Genomic DNA, 19,872 nt, shown 5'->3' on the forward strand with positions numbered 1-19,872 from the left:
CCTCTTTAATTTTCATAAGGCAAGGGCATAAACGATGTTCTACTGGGGTTTTTGTGAATCTACCGGTCAGATATGCAGTTGGCAGTGTTTGAAACCGTGCCATAGTGAAAGCTCTCCGAAGGGTGGGATCAGTGATCTCCACCAAGTAGTTGGCACAGATTTTGACTGCTTTTACTCGGGGAAACCAGTAGGAAAACCCAGAGTTTTTTATCTTTGTGGAGTCCAAAAAGGCGTCTTTTTCAAAGATCCATTCCCGAACTTTATCAGGGCTCCACAATTTGAGGGTATTAAACTCAGGTAGATTGTATCTGGATAGGATATCTAGTAGGTTTTTATGCCAAGTAGTATTATTTTGTAATGATACAAAGGCTTGTTTAGCCAATAAGGTGTTCGGGGCATTTGTGAGGTTGGTGAAAAAACGCAGGAATCTTAAGTGGGCCCTGGCAGACACAGAAGGTAATCCTACTTCCACTCTTAGGAGAGCTGCCGGAGTACTCTGAGGGAGGCCTAGAATTCTTCTGAGGTAAAAATTTTGGAAGATTTCAAGCCGTTCTAACAGCTTCTGATTCCATCCCCAGAGTTCTACTCCATATAGCATCTGGGGAATCACAAAAAAATAATAAATACTCTTCTCTGAGGCGGGCCATTATTTTTTCTATTTTGCATACTGGGAAATTTGAAGCCGAGGCACAACTTGCTCATGGTTTCCTCACGAGTCTGACTGAAAAAGCTGTCTGACCGAAAAAACTTAGATATCCTAAGTTCAGTATCACCATTCATCCATATTGGGCCATAGTAACTCTTAGGACCATCATAAAATACTCCTAATTTAGAAGTTAAATCTAGTTTTATAGGCACTTCTAAAGATTGTATTTATTTTAACTAGCAATTTGTTATGAAAGTCCCCAAGTGTTGATGTACTTTGCTTCCTAGAATTCCACACTGTAGTACGGAAGCATGCTCCCTATTGTGTACTTATTGGTCCAAAGTATTCATTTATTGCCACTTTCCCACTCTGAAGACTGCAAGAAAAGTCACTCATGTCAAAATTCATTTAGCACACTGCATATTCCTCTGCTAATCTCTTTTAATGACAGCTTTTCATACGAAGTCAAATTTGTAGACCTAATCCACTTTATTTTAAGATTAGCAGTACTACAATCTAAATATTTCTGTTTTAGAACATGAAGAAACTCTCCAAACAGGTGAGAGAGGAGAAACAGGGATGTTTAATAATAATAATAATAATAATAATAATAATAATAATAATTTATTTATACCCCGCCCTCCCCAGCCAAGGCCGGGCTCATGTATGTATATGACAGAAATACATACATGTGTGTATTTTTTTAAAGTTACATTGCCGATTTGTGGGCAAGGGGAGGACTGTTCCGTACAAGTTTTAGTGAAGTACACCACGAATTCAAATAAAAGTGTGTCATGTATGAATCACTTCTAGCAAAATGAAAACCATAAACTGCAATTTCAATGAAGTCTAACTGAGACAATATATGGAATCTTTCTCCTAACAGAATCTCACCGGACCTTTGTCCAATTTCTGAGCATTCTAAGTGAAAACACTGTGGGGATAAAATGACAATTTTATGTCATAAAATGACATTCTACCAGTTCTGACATGGTGTATGCAAAAGGTAAAATAAGACCAGGCTGAACCCAGGAAACAGAATGTAATAATAATAATAATAATAATAAATTTTAAGCTAAAGGATGTAATTCTAACCACACTTTCTTGGAAGCAAGTTCCACTGAAGCAGTGGGACTTGTAACTGATGCATTGTCAAGTTACCCAAGTGAATAAAAACTTAACAAGTTACAGGAAGTGATTTGACATTTCAGATGTTGCTCCTTGGAAAGCTTAGACCTTTTCCAGTACTTGGAATCCTTGGAAACGCTTGGCCTATTTGTATCCCACATAAACCAAGATTGCATGATTAAGTTTATGAAAACTAAGGTTGGGACAAAAGCGAACTTTCTCTGAGCAGCTGTGTTATGAATTTATTTAGAAAGCAAAGCCAACTCTTGACATTACTGCAGCTGTTGGTAATGGCTACATTTTAATCAAGGTTCCTAAGCAGTTCACATCATGAGGCCAGCACAACCGGCTACAAGCTTTCTTGGGAGAGAGGAAAAAATAATTGGCAAATGTTTTTTTCCCCTCTTGAGATGAGAAAAGAAACTCATTTCCTACTTCTTGAAGAAACTCACATTTAACAAATCCCAGCAAGAGCAACTGATATGAATACCACCCTATATAAACAACATGTATGGAGCTCAATTTCTCTCTCTCCCTTGAATAAACTTAGGTAAAATGTACTACATAAATAGACATATGTGCAAACTACACTTTATGTGAATTTTAGAAATTAGAATTACATCATAAAGACCAGGGGTCGGCAACGTGCAGCCCATGGGCCGGATGTGGCCCATGAAGACCATTTTACCGGCCCACGAACCACCTCCAAACTAAGCTGCCCACTCAGTGAGTCCCCCGCGTGCTGTGCTAAACTGGCACAGAGCAGCGCAGGGACTCACTGAGCGGCGCCGGAAATCACATCTGCACAGGCACAGATACTGGAAATCGCTTCTGTGCACGCCCAGACACCAAAAATCACTTCTGCGCAGGCGCAATTTCCAGCATCTGGGAATGCGCAGAAGTGATTTCCAGTGTCACGCTGTGCCGGTCCAGCCCACGGATGATCTCCACTGGAGTGACCGGCCCATGGCCGGTGAGCCTTGCTGACCCCTGATAAAGACAATAATCTCATATGCTTGGGTTTGTTTTTTAAGTGGAGGCAGGGGCACTTCCACTGTTCTTTCTGCCCTGCAAGATAGGTTATTGATGCTCTCCATCCCTGCCCCCCAATCCATGTATGCCCATGAAATACATTGAATATGAGCATCCAATTTCTGTTTCTTGTCCTTCACCTCCATCACTCCTCCCCCTTTCCCTATTCTGGGCACATACATAAGTCTTTCTTCACTTGTGCATGCACACATTTAACAAAAAGCCCAAAGAAATCCCAAGAAGCATGCAAGAGTAAAAAAAGCAAAGCCTTGGGTTATCATGTTTCACAATGGACAAAATGGAGACATGAGCTCCTCCTAGCTGGGGTGTTGTAATTCAAAACAGGCAGCAATCAGTAGTTATAGGCGTTGCTGTAAATGAAAAGGATTGTGCTCAGGTGAGGAGCAAGTGCACACAGCCCTGTGACAGTAGAAGCCACCCACCACGCACATGATAAATCACCCATTAACGAATCTGCTGACAGGATTCCACACCAGCAATGATTTCATATGTAATACTTGCCAGATTTCTTACAGAAGGATAAATTTGGATTAAATGACTAAAAATGAAGAGATGGAATTTTGATGACACTGATGTCATATGAATGGTGCAAAGAAACAAAAAACCCCAATGTGCATGCGTGAGTTTCCAGAATTAATTCTCATGTGGAAATACCCTGAGAGAAAACTTCATAAAATTGGGCTTAGCTGACCTAACTCTGAACCTGTAGCAGCAGATAGTAAAATAAACAGAAAGGGGCAAATAAGTTGCTGCATAGCTTTTTCTTTTACCATACACACTTCATTTCTGTTTTTAATGTAGAAGAACAGGGTTAGGTATTGACAATTATTCTGTGAATTTGGACAACAAAAGGATTGTAAAGAGTCAGTAAAAGCATAGAATTTTGATTGTAGATATATGCAGGATTATGGAACATTAGAGTCCTACTTTTAAACTCAAAAGGTTCTACAGATGGCATAAGTGTAATTAAAACCATGCTCCAAGCTTTTACAGCAATGCTGAAGCATGAACAGCTGAAGTCTCCTGCCAAAAGAGAAACTGGCTTAATTGGCTGCAAATGCTTTCTTCTGTGGCCAACATCTGACCCCAAAAGGAAGGAAAGAGGAGGGAAAGTATGATATTTACATGTTTTGCAAACAAAAATGTTTCCAACATTTATGCTCCTCTCCAACTGGCTGAGCTAACAGAAAACAAGACTGACTTAGACTGCATAGCAGAATCTATTTTGCATTTTTGTGTATTAATTACTGCCCTTATATGAGTGAATGAAGTTTTTTTTTAAAAAAAAAATCAAACAATGGATTGATGATTGACTGAACTCCCCGCCCCCGCCAAAAAATGTTTTTTCCCTCCAAGGTTTTCATGCTTATCTTGTCCTGTTCACAGTCCTTTCTGGAAACTGCTTCAGCACCATTCATTAAAGTTTATTTCCTGCAAACTACATATTTCCAGCATATCAGGGATCATGTAGCTAACATGACAGCACCATGGTGTCACACAGCAAGGTTAAGCTGTGTAGCAATGTCACTGGGGAAAGCAACATTGTTTTAGCTCTGAATGGAAAGGCAAGAGAAAACACAATGGCACACTTCTGAACAAGTGAAATTATGCTTCTTGTGTGCCCCACTATGGTGGCAAGCAAAGAAACTATTGGTGGACTGCAGTAAACCAAGCGATCCCATTGGACTAAGGAGACAGGTGATCTGGAGCCTACACCTATGCACCAATCACTTACTGCCCAGGTAGCTAAATTCTGGCCCTCCGGATGTTGCTGAACCACAGTTTCTATCAGTCCCAGCTAGTATGGTCAGTGGTCTGGGATGATGGGAGTTCAGCATATATAAGTGGTACCATACTGTACTCAAAATGTACATATACATAACTTAAAATAATAATAAAAAAAATTAAATGTCCAGTAGCAAAATAACCAGTGAAACAAACCCAGGTAACACTAATGAGAAGATGGAACACTGGTTGAAAAATACATACTGATGGACAGGACAGAAAAAAACCTAAGCTATTTTCTCAACTGCTTTGGGAAGAATGATAACATTCTGCATCTGAGCAGATATTCTAGTGCTTCTTGCACTTTCTTGAGCTTTTCTGGTGAATGGTTTCATAACTGAAGTAGTTTACATTATACATGCATTTTTAAGTCAATAAGGAACCACTGTTATATTCTGAGTCTGTTCACCCAGTTAACAGCCACAGAATGAGAATGGGGATACACATTATATTGGAAGCGATCCAGTGAGGATTTATAGCCTGTCATCTGGACAAGTATCTTATTTAAGCTGCCGCTCTTTATTCAGTAAGCAATAGGTGAACACTAAGCCTGCTTCTCTGCTCCTGGACCAGAAAATCTATTTTGATGCACTGAGATTTCACTGCTTACCCATGAACTTTGGCAACCCAAAGAACACTGGCTCTGTTGCTTCATTAATGGCTTAGGTCCTTAGGATGATCCCTCTTCTCTGCCCTCAGAACAATTTTACACCATTTTGACTCACTGAAAAGTTACCAAAGGTGGTCTTTTTGAAGATGTGAAAATACTTGCCAACTTGGTTCACGGTTTCAACTGAGCTGTCTTCTTCCATTTCTCACAGAAAAGTTTTAAGTCATGTTGAAAAGTAACTTAGTGACTCACTTCAAGCAACTATTTTCAGATAACTTCCTGAAGCTCCAAAACAAAAGCAAATGTATTTTCAGGCCTGTTCTCCCCTCCTGCTTATGTGTGTAACATCCACTGATGTGTCACGTGCCTATAACCCAACAAGCTTGTTCTTGGCCAAGTAGCTGAACCACCTTTTATAAAATCATCATGTTCAAAACTGGCTGAAACAGAGCAGTTTTTCTACAATAGACTTTCATCCCAGCTCAAAGCTTAACCAACTGCAGCTAAGATGAGGTGGAAACTTCAGGAAAGGATGGTCTTTGTCCATAGAAGCCATAGAATCATAGAATCATAAAGTTGGAAGAGACCACAAGGGCCATCGAGTCCAACCCCCTGCCAAGCAGGAAACACCATCAGAGCACTCCTGACATATGGTTGTCAAGCCTCTGCTTAAAGACCTCCAAAGGAGGAGACTCCACCACACTCCTTGACAGCAAATTCCACTGTCGAACAGCTCTTACTGTCAGGAAGTTCTTCCTAATGTTTAGGTGGAATCTTCTTTCTTGTAGTTTGGATCCATTGCTCCATGTCCGCTTCTCTGGAGCAGCAGAAAACAACCTTTCTCCCTCCTCTATGTGACAGCCTTTTATATATTTGAACATGGCTATCATATCACCCCTTAACCTCCTCTTCTCCAGGCTAAACATGCCCAGCTCCCTTAGCCGTTCCTCATAAGGCATCGTTTCCAGGCCTTTGACCATTTTGGTTGCCCTCCTCTGGACACGTTCCAGTTTGTCAGTGTCCTTCTTGAACTGTGGTGCCCAGAACTGGACACAGTACTCCAGGTGAGGTCTGACCAGAGCAGAATACAGTGGCACTATTACTTCCCTTGATCTAGATGCTATACTCCTATTGATGCAGCCCAGAATTGCATTGGCTTTTTTAGCTGCCGCATCACACTGTTGGCTCATGTCAAGTTTGTGGTCAACCAAGACTCCTAGATCCTGTTCACATGTACTGCTCTCAAGCCAGGTGTCACCCATCTTGTATTTGTGCCTCTCATTATTTTTGCCCAAGTGCAATACTTTACATTTCTCCCTGTTAAAATTCATCTTGTTTGTTTTGGCCCAGTTCTCTAATCTGTCAAGGTTGTTTTGAAGTGTGATCCTGTTTTCTGGAGTGTTAGCCACCCCTCCCAGTTTGGTGTCATCTGCAAATTTGATCAGGATGCCCTTGAGTCCATCATCCAAGTCGTTGATAAAGATGTTGAATAAGACCGGGCCCAAGACAGAACCCTGTGGCACCTCACTAGTCACTCTTCTCCAGGATGAAGAGGAACCATTGATGAGCACCCTTTGGGTTCGGTCAGTCAGCCAGTTACAAATCCACTGAGTGGTAGCATAGTCAAGACCGCATTTTACCAGCTTCTTTACAAGAATATCATGGGGCACCTTGTCAAATGCCTTGCTGAAATCAAGGTAGGCTACATCCACTGCGTTCCCTTCATCTACCAGGCTTGTAATTCTGTCAAAAAACGAGATCAGGTTAGTCTGACATGACTTATTTTTCAGAAATCCATGCTGACTATTGGTGATCACAGCATTCCTTTCTAGGTGCTCACAGACTGTTTGCTTAATGATCTGCTCTAGAATCTTCCCTGGTATTGATGTCAGACTGACTGGGCGGTAATTATTTGGGTCCTCTCTTTCCCCCTTTTTGAAAATAGGGACAACATTTGCCCTCCTCCAGTCTACCGGGACTTCGCCTGTTCTCCAGGAATTCTCAAAGATGACTGCCAGTGGTTCTGAGATCACATCTGCCAGTTCTTTTAATACTCTTGGATGCAGTTCATCTGGCCCTGGAGACTTGAATACATCTAGACTAGCCAAGTATTCTTGTACTATCTCCTTAGTTATTCTGGGCTGTGTTTCCTTTGCTGAATCATTTGCTCCAAATTCTTCAGGTCGGGCATTGTTTTCTTTATCGGAGAAGACTGAGGCAAAGAAGGCATTGAGGAGTTCAGCCCTTTCTGTGTCCCCTGTTTGCATTTCACCATCTTCTCCTCTGAGTGACCCCACTGTTTCTTTGTTCTTCCTTTTGCTACGAACATACCCATAAAAGCCTTTTTTAGTTGCTTTTAACCTCTCTAGCAAGCCTGAGTTCATTCTGTGCTTTAGCTTTTCTGACTTTGTGTCTACACGTGCTGGCTATTTGTTTGAATTCCTCTTTGGTGGTTTCCCCCCTTTTCCATTTTTTGTACACATCCTTTTTTAATCTTAACTCAGTTAAAAGTTCTTTAGATACCCACCCTGGCTTCTTTAGACACTTTCCATGTTTCCGTCTCATTGGTATTGCCTGAAGTTGTGCTTTTACTATCTCCCTCTTAACAAACTCCCAGCCATCATGAACTCCCTTTCCTTTTAGTATTACTGTCCATGGGATCTCACCCAGCACTTCCCTAAGTTTTATGAAGTCGGCTTTCTTAAAGTCAAGAAATTGAGTCCTAGTATGCTTGGCTGCTCCTTTCCGCTGTATAGTAAACTTCAGAAGAGCATGATCACTCGCGCCTAATGATCCTTCCACTTCTACCCCACTAACCAGGTCATCAACATTGGTTAGGACCAGATCTAAAATGGCTGTTCCTCTTGTTGCTTCTCCCACTTTCTGGACAATGAAGTTGTCTGCAAGGCGAGTGAGGAATCTGTTTGACCTTATGCTCTTGGCTGAGTCTGACATCCAACAAATATCCGGGTAATTGAAGTCCCCCATTACTACTATCTCCCTTCCTTTTGCATGCTTGGCCATCTGTTCCAGGAAGGCATCATCTATGTTCTCCGTTTGGCTTGGGGATCTATAGTAAACTCCCACAATGAGGTCACTGTTATTCTTCTCTCCCTTAATTTTGACCCAAATGCTCTCACTTTGGCTTTGAGGTTCTAAATCTTGGATCTCTTCACAGGTATAAACATCCCTGACATATAACGCCACTCCTCCTCCTTTCTTGTCTGGTCTGTTTCTCTGAAATAGATTGTATCCCTCCATTATTACATTCCAATCGTGGGACTTATCCCACCAGGTTTCAGTGATGCCTATTATGTCATATTTAGTTTGCTGTACCAAGAGCTCAAGCTCATCTTGTTTATTTCCCATGCTTTGCGCATTAGTGTACAGACACTGAAGTCCATTAATCATTCCCCCGTGTCTCTTATTTAAGGATTTTTTCCTCCCACCACTAGGTCTGCGTGCTGTTTGCTCCATTTGGTCTATGACATTTGGATGATCATCTTCATCAATTGATAGACTCCTACCTTCAGGAGCACTGTCTCCTGAATGACACTGCCATGTCATTATAGTAATCTCCCAGACCATGTATTGTCTTGTTTTAGGCAAGAAGAATGCTATTTTACTTAAGATTGATTTATAGGCCATGAATTTTATTCACAAAAGCTGAAGAGTTTAAATATGCATGAATGGACAAGATTTTTATTCAATGCCAATGTTAAAAAACAGATGGCATAACTTAGCATTAAATCTTCGTGGAACTTTTCTGTCTCTCTGCACGGGAAAGGGTTACAGGATGCAACTGTACTCTACTATTAGTACAATAAGGACTGCATACCTTGTTCCATGAACAATTACTGCACTCCCTGTTCTCTTTTAAACTCCATCTTTGAAGGGTAAAAACTTAACTACTATTTACTAGTCTGAGCACAATGATGCCCATTCTGACAAAGATTACTGGGCATGACAAGCAGTCATTTTATGTTAGCTATGCTGTGAAAAACTGGAGATTTGACAGAGGACTTAGAAGCCAAGGTACTGGACAGCCAAGGTCACCCAATGTATTTCTCAAACCCAGTCAGTGTTCTCAGCTCTTAGCACAAGAATCTCCAATCCTATCCATGTGATTAATAACCCAGGGTAACTGAGCAACCTTTGAATAACCCCAATATGTCTAACACAAAGCTGATTTTTCAGGAGCTATAAATCAATGGGTTTAACAGAAAAATCCATGGTTGTTTTGGTTTGGTTTTGCTAGAACATAAAGGATTAGTTGTTATGAATGGCAGTTTCACCATCTAGTTGAAGAGCTTATGGTATTCACAACAGAAACAGAACTTGTTTAATTTGAAGTAAGTTCTGTAATTCTAACTGGCATCTACATCTGACTAGCACATGGTTCCAATACAGCACTCCAGTAGGACCGAAACACTAGAGTATTAAAAGGCTTTATTATTTCTGTCTTTTGCCTCAGTTTCCCCAGCTGCCTCTTCAAGGTCTGTGCAGCTGCACTTCATTAGCATCAAACCTAAAGATAGACAACGCTACACAAAATATCAAGATGAACTTTATTTAACTTCAGAAAAGGTCAGAATTCAGAAACCTACCTACTTGACCACTTTAAAGAAAAATGCTGTTGAGCAAACATTCCACCCGACAATAAAATCTAAAGCTCTCCAGAAAGACAGTATCAAGAGGAAATAAAATGCAGGCATTCACAGAAGATGCAGGGCCTCTCTTCAGTTCATCGTGAGAAGGGTTATAAGGATGTACCTTCTTTTATCCCACCCACTGGAATATATCTTTTTATTACAGAAGAATGAAATACACTTACATTTCCTGGAAGGTGGTTCAAATCTAATAAGGATGGCCACTATACTGTTGTAGTGCAACATTTTAGTCATTGTATGCTCTCTCAGGTTGGTTCTTTGGGGACACAAGTTCAAAGGCCATTCTCTGCCAGGCTGGGAGTCTAGGTTCATTGATTTCAATAAGTCTACTATGAGTATACCACATTTTAAGTAAGTGCCCACAGCTCAGAGCTGAGGTAGAGCCATGTACATCATGAGAACCAGGCCCTCTGCTATACAGTGCTTGCAGCTGGAAACTGCCTCTTGAACTAAAGGCAGATTGCTATTGACACTAGAGAAGCATTCCTTCAAGTCTGGTTCAATTTGCCATGAGATGCACAGCAAAAGGAAGTGTCAGTCAATGGAGCCTAGTTTCCCTATGCACTCAGCACCTATTTGGTTAGTCTTTATTACTTCTTTATGACACACAAAAATGAAAAACAAAAAAGGGATAACTGATGTGTAAAAGCACTTCAAACAAAACTCAGCTTTACAACTGGCAGTCCTAAAAGTTGGCTATTCATTAACGCTTCTTACTGAGCTTCAGGCCTCCAGCAGTGTAGGATACTGGAAATGTGTGCCAGATTTATTTAGTGGCTGTCTTGAATGTTAACAGTTGTTCTGTAACTCAGTGCAGAACTTTGATGTTAAGTCTCTGAAGGTCTAGGTCTGGCTTATGTCAAGTCAATTATAGTTGTAGAATTGTTCCCTTAAAATGACTTAAAGGGGGGGAAACCCATAAGTAAAAATGAGTTCTGCATTATCTATTACTAAGAACTGAATGGATGGGCCATACTAGTAGAAAAGGAATTGTCTTGGAGCCATGATGCACAGGGCAGAGAGCAACAAAGGTAACAAAGTCTTCAATGCAACGTTATTTAATAAAAATAGTTTTGGTAGAATGTCAGGGTATACAATTAATTAATCAAAATCTGAAATACCTTATTTGCTAACTGGCCATTTTGTTGGTGAATAGGGTTTTAACTTATTTAGGTATTTTGGATATTTCTCAAATGATTATATTGAATCTGAATAGGTTTATGAAGGAGGTTTTCAGTGATTTGAAACAATGGGCATCACAATGGGGTAAGGTTAATATGCTTAAGATTAATATATTGTCATGAATAATATATACAGATGTGCAATGTGCTGTCCTTTTACAAAAGCCTGACAGTCAGATTTTCAAAATACCTTGTTGTTTCCATTATAAGTATTAAAACATGAGTTTTTCATCCCAGTAGAGAGTTCTCTCTACATCTACATGTAGATCTACATCTAAGATTTGAATCTGGGTATTCTAGTACCAAAGTCCTGTCCAAATATTTTGAACAGCTGAAACCCTATAATCCAGATGGAGTAAACTTGTTGCCCTCATAATGTTCATAGAATCACAGAATCATAGAGTTCAACCATAGAGTTGAAAGGGATCCTGTGGATCATCTAGTCCAACCCCCTGCAAGGCAGGAATATGCAACTGTCCTATACAGGGATTGAACCTGCAACCTTAGCATTATCAGTACCACGTTCTAACTAACTGAGCTATTCAGGCAGGCAGGATGACTCCAGTTCCTATCAGACCCAGACAGCACGGTCAGTGATCAGGGATGACAGGAGATGAAGTCCAACAACATCCAAGGGCCACAGGATTCCTATGGCTATACCCGAACATATTTAATATAGATGTAAACCTTACATGGATACCATCTGAAAGGCTCATATCAACTTAAATTCAGTGTAAGATTCATCTACCAATGGTCACTGTATCTGAAATGTGAACTTATAGTGGTTTACTGTTATTATTAATATTAGTTGTATTTTAGAATTATTAACCTATTTAGTACAAAGATAAGCTGCTCAAATAAGCCATTTTCAGCGCTCTATACATGCACCAAATTTCTGCCTTCTAACCAATCCCTCAAACTGTTTTTTTAAATTTTAAAGTTCAAATAGGAGGCATGGGAATCAGTAGACGCAAATAGAGTAGACATAGAGAGGGGGCAAAAACATGCATATGCATTGGTATCATTTCCTCTCTAAAATATTTTCCTTTAGAAGCATTTTTGGATTGTGGAATATTTAGAGACACACTTCTGCTTTTGCAGTGGGGCAACCTTCTGCAAGGGAAACTTAAAAGAGGATGTCGTTGTTCATCCCCCTGCATCCTTACAATAGGGTTTAAAAAGTACAGTAAGATTTTACTTTTACTTTTGCAGGGAGGCAACTAAGAACAAATTTGGCACCTTGGTAGTAGCTACTAACAGACACTTAACTAAGTTAACAATCTGATCTCCCACTGCCATGGCATATCATTTGTGAGAAAACAACTTGAATCCTGTTCACGCAATTTGTCAATAAGAGTTTTATTCTCTTCCTAATAATGTATTATAGGAGTACACGTATGAGATAATTAATTCAAGCATTCATGCCCACTCTGTATGGTCAAACTATCCTTTTTGCTAGCTTCTCTTCCCAGCCAACTGTCACCTCCCTACAATTCAGATCTTCAAGGCTCATGATTTAATATCTAGTCTTTCAATCATGGAGTGGAAAATGGAACTAAATGCCCTGCAGTCCATTATGCTGCTGAAAGAAAATACTATACATACACCAGCTCTACATAGTCAGAGAAAGCAGGTGCACTGCAAAGAAACACTAGCAGAGCAAAGTGTCAAGATTCATTTGAAGCAAACAAGTCAAACCACGGGGAAAGACCAGCAAAAGGAAAATCAGCGTGACGGCTCAATTAGCTCTAGAAGAACCTTCCTACACATCTCCTAATACGGCAGTCAGAGCATGAGGAAAACCTGTTTTTCCCTTTCTGTATACTTTACCCTGCTGCATGAACAGCAATAACTTCATGCAAACGCCAACTGTCTGAGAGACTGACTCACATGCAGAGAGCTAAGAAGAATGCTGGAAGTTGTACGAAGACTGAATCACCTTAGAATATACATGCAATTGATTTCTATTACAGGTTTATTTTGTGAAGATGTAAAGTTATCTCAACGGGCATACTAATTACCTAAGTGAACAAGCTTCGGTCCCACATACAAAAAAAAGCCTTTCATGGATTTTGAGGCATACTTTTTTGAAATGAACTAGTGCTTGTATAAGACAAAACTAGTGAAAGGTGTGTAGGTGATGGAAGCCTGATTAACTTGTTTACTGTTTCAGTACAACAAGAGCTCTCCAGAGTATGAAGGAGTGATTTAATTGCTTAACAATAGATCCTAATAAGCAGTTTAATTGACAGATGAGGAAAATTGCCCAATTAAGCAATCAAGTGTACAGAAAGGAGCCTCTCTCTCTATATGGCGCTTTTACATGCCTGTCGCCCAGTGTTTCTCAAACTGGAATTGCAGAAAAGGGATGAGGGAGGTCACAAATCCCTTCCTGACACCTAAAGAGCCACAAAGGAGAACAAAAGTGAGAGTGGGGAAGCTGGATGAGAGATGTGAAGCACAGCAAAAGTGGGTTCAAGTGAAGAAGTAGTGCAAGAGATGAGAAAGCTAAGGAGGAATCCCCATGGAGGATAAATAAAATAGAAGATCTTTGCTTAGCCATTAATACATGAGCCCCTGACATAAGGAATGGCACTAGGAAAGGTGCATTACAACTTTAAACAAAATCTTTAAAGTTGCCATTGACCCCATAGTTTCTCAGGAAGTTAATCCTTAACCAAAATTACCATAAAATGTTCTTTGTGACTCCAAATGCATGAAAATGCTATGCAATTACTTATAATTTTTTCTCAAAATGACCCACTTACACATCAAGTTTTAAGACATGCATCATAAAATAGGTAGTCAGCATTATGTTTAGTTACAGCTAAGATGTACTGCAGAGCTGTTACTAAATTTAAATATATAGCTACTTCCCAGTTTTCTTCTTTGGAAGCACAGTAAGTTACAATCATAAGAGCATCTAACAGGCTTTTATGTTGTGGTAAATACTAAGATAATTTTCAGTGTACCAGATCACAATTAATTGTCTGCCACTAATAATGCAGACTCCCTAAAGTCAGCTTGCTTTAAAATCAAAGTGAAATCTAAACAAGGAATAGAGACAAGGGGAAATTCACCAGTTTCTCTGGCTCATTATTCAGGTAGCAAATGAATTCCCATAAATGCTAACCCAGTTCCCTACACTTTGCTGACCGCTGATATGTAAAGAAACATCTGGAATTTTTGATAGCACATATTCATTGCAGCTGCTTTAGATTATTATATCATCTTCCTACTATTTCTCACCTACAATACGATACAGTAGTGTTAATATCAGACTTGCATTTGTATGAAGTCTCTGCTGGTCATGGCAACACAAGTATGAAATGTTTCTATGTGCCATTAAGTAATCAGAAATGGCAAGAATGTTCAAATTGACTCATGCTACATTTTTATTAAAAAAAGAAAAGAAATAAGAGTGATTCAGGAAAACTCACAAAGAATTTGTGTTCAGAAGGTTTTAATACTTTCTTACAAACAGGAACTCTTGACACTTTGAAAAATAATGCCAGCTAGAACTATGGATATCATCAGTATCTCTCACAAAAAGGCTATTTTCTGGACCTTTAAAGTACTACATGTCATAATATTCTATCAGCCCTTTACAAATAAGACAGATGTCCAAACTTCAAAATGCTAGCAATAGTGTGAAATATAAGAAGCACACAGCAGTTTAGCAAGCTGTTCAGGTTTTGCCTCATTTTCATTTCAAAGCCTATGCCCTCCTAGTAAAAATATTCAGCAAATGCAGTTCCTGTTGACTGTGAAGAGATAGGAAGCAAATTCAAGTGATTTACTTATAATCCCTGAATCAGTAACTATAGCAAGATGAGAAGACCCTACATAACTATACTGTTAAAGGCTCCTTCTACAGAAAAGCTTTGCCAAGGCTTTATTTCACAGGGACACCTTCAGAAGTGAAATGAATCACACAGAAAGACTCAAGTGGGGAAAGGCACAAGTAATCTGTGAACATAATCAGCCCTTAGCAAGTTACAATATAACACAAAAATGAAAAGCTCTTTGCTTACTCTGAGTGTCTTTGCAATCGGGGAAGGAGACGATGGGGGAGAATCAGACTGAGACTTTCTGTTTCGAGTAAACTCCTTACTCCTGGTATACAAGGACGACATGGTCCATTCAGGGTGGTGGCAAGGCAACAGGTCACCTCTCAGTAGCAACAAGATCCAACTCTTCACCTCTGTCTCACTATGTGCAGCTGGGTGGTGCCTTCTAAAGCAAGAAGAAACTAGTTTGACAATTATAGTATTTTAGCCAGTGTTCAAAGTTACAAGTTTCTAGGCACCAGGCTGACGACTGCAGAAACAAATGTCACAGTGGGCTGTTCTCCATAATGCTTTAATCATGACAAGACAGACCCCCAGGAGCTTCTGCTGGCAGAGGACAGTGCTAGAGCATGTCACTGTCAGGTCTGAAACCTGCCTTCAGGTCTTCCAAAAGATTTTCTGCTATTCAGAGCTTTCACGCAGCTAAGCCAGACTATTTCCAAACAACAGATGATGGCACGAAATCCGGTAACAAAATTGGCAAAAGTCTAAAGATTACTAGTTTATCCAGCTAGGAAGACGCCTTAGCAGAAAAGTTTTTAAATCCACAGCCTTGTCGAGGCAGATCTCTGTTGCTGGAGCAGGGCTGCATCATTAGGGAGAAAGTACAAATAAGGAACAAATGCTGCTACAGAAAGGGGCAGTCCAGATGAAACTGTGTTTTGTTCCATGCTCCAAGTTAGGAACGCCTTCACACACTTCTATCTACCCTCCCCTCTTGCTATTTTCTGACATTCCAAATCCTTACTTGCTCAGTGAGGAATGCTGGAGGGAGGCCAAAGGCATAGATTCACTTTCAACTTGGGATTTGGGCTGCTACTTGTAGGAGAAAGAAAGCTGAAAGTTCCTAAAGCCCAGATGGCTTCGAAGTATGAGGTCAGAGCACAATTCAGTCAGCTTGCTTGCAAGGTCTAAGTTCCAGCCACTAGTTTTTCTAGCATGTTTGGGTGATTTAGGGCTTCTTCTTTAGCAAGGTGTTTTTTTGTTTTTTTTTCCACATTTTAGGCCACTGCCAGGCAGTCAAAAATTGTGGAGAAGAAAGTTAAAAATCTCTTAAAAGTTTGAATTCTAAGTAAAAATGAACATGTTGCTAGATAGGTGTCCCCAAACAAACTCTAATTTCCTTTTAACTCTATCATACATTGGGTTCACTTGTGCTGAATGTATAACAAGTACACTGAACAGCTAATTAGTACAAGCTGTAAAGCTAATGCTAAATAGGTTTGGGTGTGATACATTTTGTATCTCATACACAATCTATGCACTATTCTTTCGGATTCCAACAGCATTCAAAAGCAAACCTAAAATAAAGTTTGCCTTTAGCAAATTATCACTCAAGAATACCAGGGATAATTATTTAGTTCTCAGAACACTTGAATAATCTCCAAGTCAAAATACAATTGAGAACAGGAAAATATCACTTAGCATTATAATGACTGTGCTTAACAAATATTCATACAGGCACTTAACTGGGAAAATATGCAAGAGGGATGTTGGCTAACAATGATAACTTACTGTGTATTCTTCCGAGTATAAATGCCTGGCTCTGCATTACAGAATTATGTAAAATCTAATTTATGTGATTAGTTAAGGGACTGAAATTTAGGTTCAAGTTCAAGTTCCACAGTAAGGTAGGAATAAATATGTTTAGGCAAAACCTTTTATTACACTGCAGCTGAAGGAGGTGTGTGTGAAAAGAGTAATCAGATAACTGATAAGATTTAGTTTTGCCAAACCTGATTAAGAAACTAGTAGAGCAACTATCATATTCAAGTACAATTTCTACGAATTAGCAAGTCAGCTGAAGATGCAAAAGGGAACAGCAGATGCTTTAAATCCTATTTTCTTAGGCAAAGCTTCTTGCAATGAGTTAGAATATAAGAATAAGCACACACATTACTTTTAGTCTCTTATACATATGAAGCAACCCTTTACTGCCAATATGCCTATTTGCATAATTGGCTCATATCTCAAAACAACCTTAATTCATTTCTTTAAATATCTTGTACTTCTGCTTTTTCTTCCATGATTGCTTGTGTTCCCAAACAAAATTATTCAAGTAGCCTACCTCATGACAAGAGAGGTCGTATCAGAATACAAAAGAACTTGAAGGTAGCCCAGCTTGACATCAAAGTGGAGTTAAGGATCTCCAAATTCCACACACCACTTCTTTTTTCTAACATTATGTCAATATACCAAGAACAATGGAGTGATTCATAATCAGCAGTGGCTAGACTCTGCTAGAAAGAGCTGGGGCGGGGTAGCAGGGAGGAGAGCTGTGTGTTTAAAGACGAAGTACAGCTAATAGATAGCATAATTTAGAACACACTGAACCTTTAATGCCAGTGTTCAGTTTTAGGCTGCTACATGTTGTCAATTAAAGTCCGAAACTTTTGAGCAGTTGGTATTTTAAACAGAAAGGAACTGAAAACAATGTAGACAAAAAGGAACTGAAATCAATCTAGAGCTTCTTAAACTTTGTGAAATCAGTATCACCCATAAAACTTACTAGACCATCCTTCTCACTAATTTCACTGGTTACAACCCAACTACTACAAACCTAAACCTTTCCCCAATCTATCAGCCTACCCATAGTTATGAACTGTGTGATGTTGACTGCTACTCTTCCACAGTAGCAGCTTTACCACCACTTGAAGTAACTGGGCCAACAACACTCACAATTCCACGTGCTTCCTTTCAGTGATCCGAGTAGGAATGCCAAATCACTAGGAGGAACATAAACATTGTGACTGCGTATAATCTTATTACTAATAAGGCATCAAACACTAGTTATGTCTCATTTACCAGGTCCAGTGCCCAAGCCTACAGAAGGTACTTCCTGTAAACTTGCATAGCCACACATTAGTCCTGTAAGAACATAATATGGGTGGCATAAGTTAGACAGAAGATATGAAGCTTTTAAAAAGTGGATTCATCAGAGGCATTGCTAAATTATTATTATAACCCACTTTTTGACAAGAGTCCCCAAAGAGGAGCCCAACTAAAGACGGCAAGCTATCTGAAACTTGCCTTGAATTAACTTAGAGCTGATTTAATGTCTTCTGGGGGGAAAGATACGACTATATTTTTCTAATATCTGAGAGGCTCAGAAAGATTACTTCCAGAAAGATTCCATCTGCAATTGCATCAGAACCTGGAGGGGAGGGAGGGAAACAAAATCCCTTTCCTTTTCTATAACTTGTTACTCACCTCTGCCGCTGCTTAAAAAGACGAGAGGGGTGTGTGCTGGGAATCACAGAATGGTGGGGAGGGTAGAACAGATAGGCATGTAGAGCTAGAAATTTTAATCTGAGCCAGTGAAAAATTTCATCAGGGCTCTTCTATCATGACGAGGTCATATTAAAGTACCTATGGTGAGCTTTTAGGAGTTCCCACAGCTGCACTCAGAAACTTCACCAGCATCCCTGCTCACAACTATAACAGGAGCAGGCATGTGATAGCATTTTTGCCGCCCCTCCTTCCTCTCATGATTTTCTCCCCCAGAATAGTTGTGTCTTATATTGCCAGTGGGAGAAAGGGGCAAGGAAGACTGCTTATAATTCTGCTTTTAAGCTATTTTTAAGCTAGGTCAAGAAACCTAAACCATGTGTATAAGATATGTTAATGCTGGTTATTCCACCTGACAATCTTAATCATTTTCTTCTTGATGTCCAAAGTGTCAGCTAAACTAACTATGGGATATGAGCTACCTCACACTCACAACTTCCTTTCCCATAGCTTTAAAATAGGTAAAGGTAAAGGGACCCCTGACCATTAGGTCCAGTCGTGACCGACTCTGGGGTTGCAGTGCTCATCTCGCTTTATTGGCCGAGGGAGCCGGTGTACAGCTTCCGGGTCATGTGGCCAGCATGACTAAGCCACTTCTGGCGAACCAGAGCAGCACACGGAAGCGCCGTTTACCTTCCCGCCGGAGCGGTACCTATTTATCTACTTGCACTTTGATGTGCTTTCGAACTGCTAGGTTGGCAGGAGCAGGGACCATGCAACAGGAGCTCACCCCGTCGCAGGGATTCGAACCGCCGACCTTCTGATCGGCAAGTCCTAGACTCTGTGGTTTAACCCAAGGCGCCACCCGCGTCCCACAGCTTTAAAATACATCATCCTAAAAAAGCACGGACTCCCACCTTTTCCCCATTGTCTTTCCAATGCAATAACTCTCTAACTCTATAGCTGATTTCCTTCATTCTAGTGCCCATCTATCCAGTTGGAAGGGCGGAGTGCAAGTAATAAATATTATTATTATTACTATTATTATTATTATTATTATTATTATTATTATTAGCAGCAGCATCTCTACTAAAATTTAACATGGAAGGAGGTAGATTTAGTAACAAAGTCTTTCTATTCTGTTTTTTCTCTGCACTACCTAAACAATCTACATGCTTGCATACTGTATCGAGATTAATTATGTGCTAGATCCTTATAGCCTCTGGGTTGTGAATATATAACCCTTCCCCTCTAATTCTATGGGGTTGTTTTCATCTCTTTGTACTCTCTTTCCCTGAATCTGAACTTTTAGTTCAGAGCTATAGCTTAATTTTAGAGAGTGCTGTTACTTATATTCCCCAAATGAAACACTGGTTCTTCTCTGGGATCCAAGCAGGATAATTGAAGTTAAAATAGCTTATGTACAGGGGTCACCAACACATCACTTACAGGCACCAGTGCGCCAGCCAACACCTCCTATGGTACTCACAAAAGGTCTCAG

The 19,872-nt window shown here is 40.0% G+C and overlaps 1 protein-coding gene across 6 annotated transcripts in view; it reads right to left on the reverse strand.

Moving 5' to 3' along the window:
- Positions 1–19,872, reverse strand: part of PPP1R12B (protein phosphatase 1 regulatory subunit 12B) — a 113,079-nt gene that overhangs the window by 23,923 nt on the left and 69,284 nt on the right. The window contains exon 20 of one of the 6 annotated variants that reach the window (XM_081009807.1): positions 15,148–15,309. The exons of the other annotated variants lie outside the window; for them this stretch is intronic. Within the exon in view, the coding sequence (XP_080865933.1) occupies positions 15,286–15,309 (24 nt within the window). The 3' untranslated portion in view covers positions 15,148–15,285. Of the gene's footprint in view, positions 1–15,147; positions 15,310–19,872 lie in introns of those variants that run through there. 6 annotated transcript variants of the gene reach the window in all.

The sequence above is a fragment of the Podarcis pityusensis genome, assembly GCF_964106645.2.
Source record: "Podarcis pityusensis genome assembly, chromosome: 6".
NCBI classification, from domain to species: domain Eukaryota; kingdom Metazoa; phylum Chordata; class Lepidosauria; order Squamata; family Lacertidae; genus Podarcis; species Podarcis pityusensis.